The following is a 3484-nucleotide window of genomic DNA, read 5'->3' as shown; positions in this document are numbered from 1 at the left end:
AGATGTCGCATTTGGATATCAGATATTCACCCGTTGTAATACCTTATAGAAGCAGACCGGCGTACTCCACACAGCGCTGCCCAGCAAGAGAATCGAACCGGGCAGCAAAACCGACCCCAATTCGGTAAACTAGAGCATTTAGAGCGCGCCGGAGAGGAAATCACGGCTGAACCAGGTTAAAGGGTTGATGTAGGTCATCCAGTGCCTCCAAAAGGTCAAGAAACGTCGGCCAGGTCCTTTGGATCCCGCGTGGTCAATCATCTTATCGCTATATTGTCTCTTACCTTATGCTAACAGTGCTACTTCTATCCTTTGCTTGGTGTTATACCAGATCAGGCACCCATTCGCGATCAAACTATCCTCAATGTTGTTCAATACATCGCTCTCAGCAGTTAGCCTGAGGTAGTATGCCAATATCGCGTTTGAAATTAAGTAGCCACTCTGCGTTATCTGCAGCTGTTTGATTCCAAGGGTCGTCACTGGTATCATTAATAATCCGGATCTAAAGCCCTAGTAGTAATATGCATAGCTTTGTGGGAATAAACTTACTCGTCATACAGTAAACGACGAACTTGGTCTTGGATCTCTTCATCTGAAGGAATGTGCCAGTTGGGATTGTCGAGTGACATAATGGTCGTCGCCCACTTTTGGAGTTCGGCGCCTAGCCAGCGGTGGTGGTTTGCGTCGTTAAGAATGTAAGATCCAAGCTTGGGCCATGGAGTTTGGGTATTGGCGGATAGGTGCGCTTGGGCCTTGGAGGTATCTTGTAGGTCGGGACAAGTCGTGGTTGCACATGCGTATCTGATGGGCTCGTGGTCTTGAATCTGGGGCGACCGCTCGTCAAATTCGTTTTCGGGAGCAATGTCGGGAAGATGATGACGGCCAAATGACTCTTGAGGATTCAGAGATGAGTCGACGTGATTTGAATTGGACTCCACGTTCAAAACGTCCAGTGGTAGTTGATGTGATAGACATATTCGCTCCTTAAACCCACCAAGCCATCCCGACGTTGTGGTAATGAGCTTGATCAGCCAGTTGGCTACAAAATCAGGGGGCTTTGTTTCCAGGTCGCCTTCCGCACGACTAAGGATTCTGCATGCCTCACTCTGGAGGTCGCCGTCCATAGGCACCACTGCCTGCGCTGCCCAAGAGCATTGAACAAAGTCTTGAAGTTGTTTCTCGAGGGGGCATGCCTCGAAAAGGGTCTTCTTGCCGTTGATCTTCAGAGTAGCGAGTCTGCTTTCAGCTTGAGTTCGTCGAGGGCCGAATCTAGCTTGTTGCGTTACTTTGGTGTCGAAAGTGATGAGATCCCGTAGCCACGAGGTTGCAGCTCTTTCACCACCCATGTCTCCATCCTCGTCCCTGGGAACCAGGGCTTCCGACGCAAAAATGACACGGCATGCTTGGAGCTGCAACAGATCGTTCGAAGGCATGTCCTTCGTTTGATCGAAGTGCTTATGGAGGAAGAACGCGAGTTCGAGACTGATTAGTTCGTATGCACTTCGGGGAGAGCCGGGTGCTCCCCCGCTCGCCACAAACGGGAAAGGTGTCTTACGGTCGTAGTCGATGACATCTATGCTCATACTCATAGTCAGTAACGGTCTCCAAAGATGTCGGAAAGGAGGATAGAAGGTAGGCTAGAGGGATCTCACAGGGTGGCATGAAGCTCTCGATGGTATCCATGATATGTTTCTCAAACCCCCAGTCGCCAGTCCAGTCGGCCATGGTCTGCCCAAGCTTAAAGTGATCAGCTAGGTGGTCTTCGCGGTCGGCCCAGGTATTCAGCGCAATGCCACAGAAACCACATCGCGATAGAACGATAAGACCTGGGGCTTTCCATCCCCTTATGATCCATTCCACGCCCTCCGTATCGTGCACTAGCCGAAGATGTTGTTTCAAATGATCCTTTCGGATGAACACCCGCTGTTGACATGTGCCGGTGTTATGCACAGCAGTATGGCTGTCGTCAGGCTCGGGCTTTCCGCAGTAAGCGCAGCACTCTTGACCAGTTCCGGGATCGATATTTATAGGTCCATGGGGACTACAGACCCATCTCTCTAGGGGGACGTGAAGGGACTTCTCGTGTCTAGTCCAGTCATACTTTTTCCTAAATGTTTCTGTACAGAAGGTGCACTGAAAACGATCATCCGGTGAAAGCAGTGACGTTTTTATGCCGCTACGACCAGGTCGTCCCTGCCATGCTTTTTTTCGGCCTTTTGTAGCCTTCTTTCGATAGCTGATGGAGTCATGAGAGCTAGCAGATTCGTGAACAGACGAGCCCTGGCTACCTGCTGATATGCCGTCGAAGGCCGGCGTCACTGACCCGTCTTCTCTGCTAGAGTCTCTAGACAGGCCGAAATATCCTAAGATCCTCGTAAGTAATGATGCCTGGTCTGACTGAACGCCCTCAAGAAGAGCGCTAGAGATGAACCTGCCTCTATGCAAACTAGACTGGCGCCCCGAAGACACCGCCCGTGCTATATCCCTCGGGGATGCAGGCTCATCTTCTGGAGGAGAGTCGAACCAGCGCTCTAACGGGTCCATAGCATAAATTGCCTTTTCAGCATCCACAGGTATCGGTGTATCGGGCCGTGTTGATAGTTTTGTCTCGCCGCGAACATTATTTGACACAGACGAGGCGGGGCTCGCTGGAAGCTTGCGTCGCCGACGTGCGTTTGTAAACCAGGTCTTTATCTGCACGTTTGACAAGCCAGTAAGTCGCTGGAGCATTTCTCTATCATCTCGACTCGGGAATGGATGGTCTTTGTGGGTGTCGAGCCACTGTCGCAGAACGCGAGCTGCTTCCTTGGAGAATCTTGTGCCGACCTTTGGCGGCAACAAGGGCATTGGCGATGCAGGAGCCCCGGAGACGGACCCCTCGCTGCTCAAAGAGCTTATTGCGGTATAGATGGATGAGGCAGCTATCGAGATCAGCCTTGGCCTGATTTCTCTCGAATAGATCACGTCCTTATCTGGAGGGTGATTCAGATTGTCATGCGTCTGACCTGAGACATCTTCCGTTGAGCACGACGCTCCATGGACAGCGGTCGAGGGGTCGTGCGTCTCGCTTCGACTGTCTTTACGTAGGATCGTATCCTGAGGATGGACGAATACGACCTGGACAGCGTCAATCGGCGTGCCGTAATCAAGGTCTCTCGGTGTCATTGTTTCTCCGCGCTGCTGCTGAGGAGATATGGCGAATATTGCAGATGAGAATGGACGGATGGCGCTCCGAGTTTCATCGAAAGCCGTGTTTTGACTGCGATGGATTTACTGACAAGCGTCGTCTGTGTACAAGCCAGTCACGAATCAGCACAAGTCGTCCATTGCGCCTTGCAACCCGAGAATAGTGGCGGCATGCTAACTTGAAGCAGCAATCAGATCCACAGCCCCTTCAGCGGTGGACATCATCGTCGGTACCGTATTTCTAATAAGGCGCGATTGACTATGCGCGCGCTTTCATCCTTAAATATACTCGCTGGAA

The 3484-nt window shown here is 51.4% G+C and overlaps 1 protein-coding gene across 1 annotated transcript; it reads right to left on the bottom strand.

Moving 5' to 3' along the window:
• Nucleotides 1-545: 545 nt before the first annotated feature.
• VDBG_07246 (conserved hypothetical protein) lies at nucleotides 546-3165 on the bottom strand (the record flags this gene model as incomplete). The annotated part of the gene is made up of 3 exons (XM_003002629.1): nucleotides 546-1573; nucleotides 1653-2086; nucleotides 2324-3165. The coding sequence occupies 3 exons, from the start codon at nucleotides 3163-3165 to the stop codon at nucleotides 546-548; spliced, it is 2304 nt and encodes a 767-aa protein (XP_003002675.1).
• Nucleotides 3166-3484: the final 319 nt, after the last annotated feature.

The sequence above is a fragment of the Verticillium alfalfae genome, genomic scaffold (assembly GCF_000150825.1).
Source record: "Verticillium alfalfae VaMs.102 supercont1.9 genomic scaffold, whole genome shotgun sequence".
Taxonomy (NCBI): domain Eukaryota; kingdom Fungi; phylum Ascomycota; class Sordariomycetes; order Glomerellales; family Plectosphaerellaceae; genus Verticillium; species Verticillium alfalfae.
This window is presented reverse-complemented; position numbering and strand designations above follow the sequence as displayed.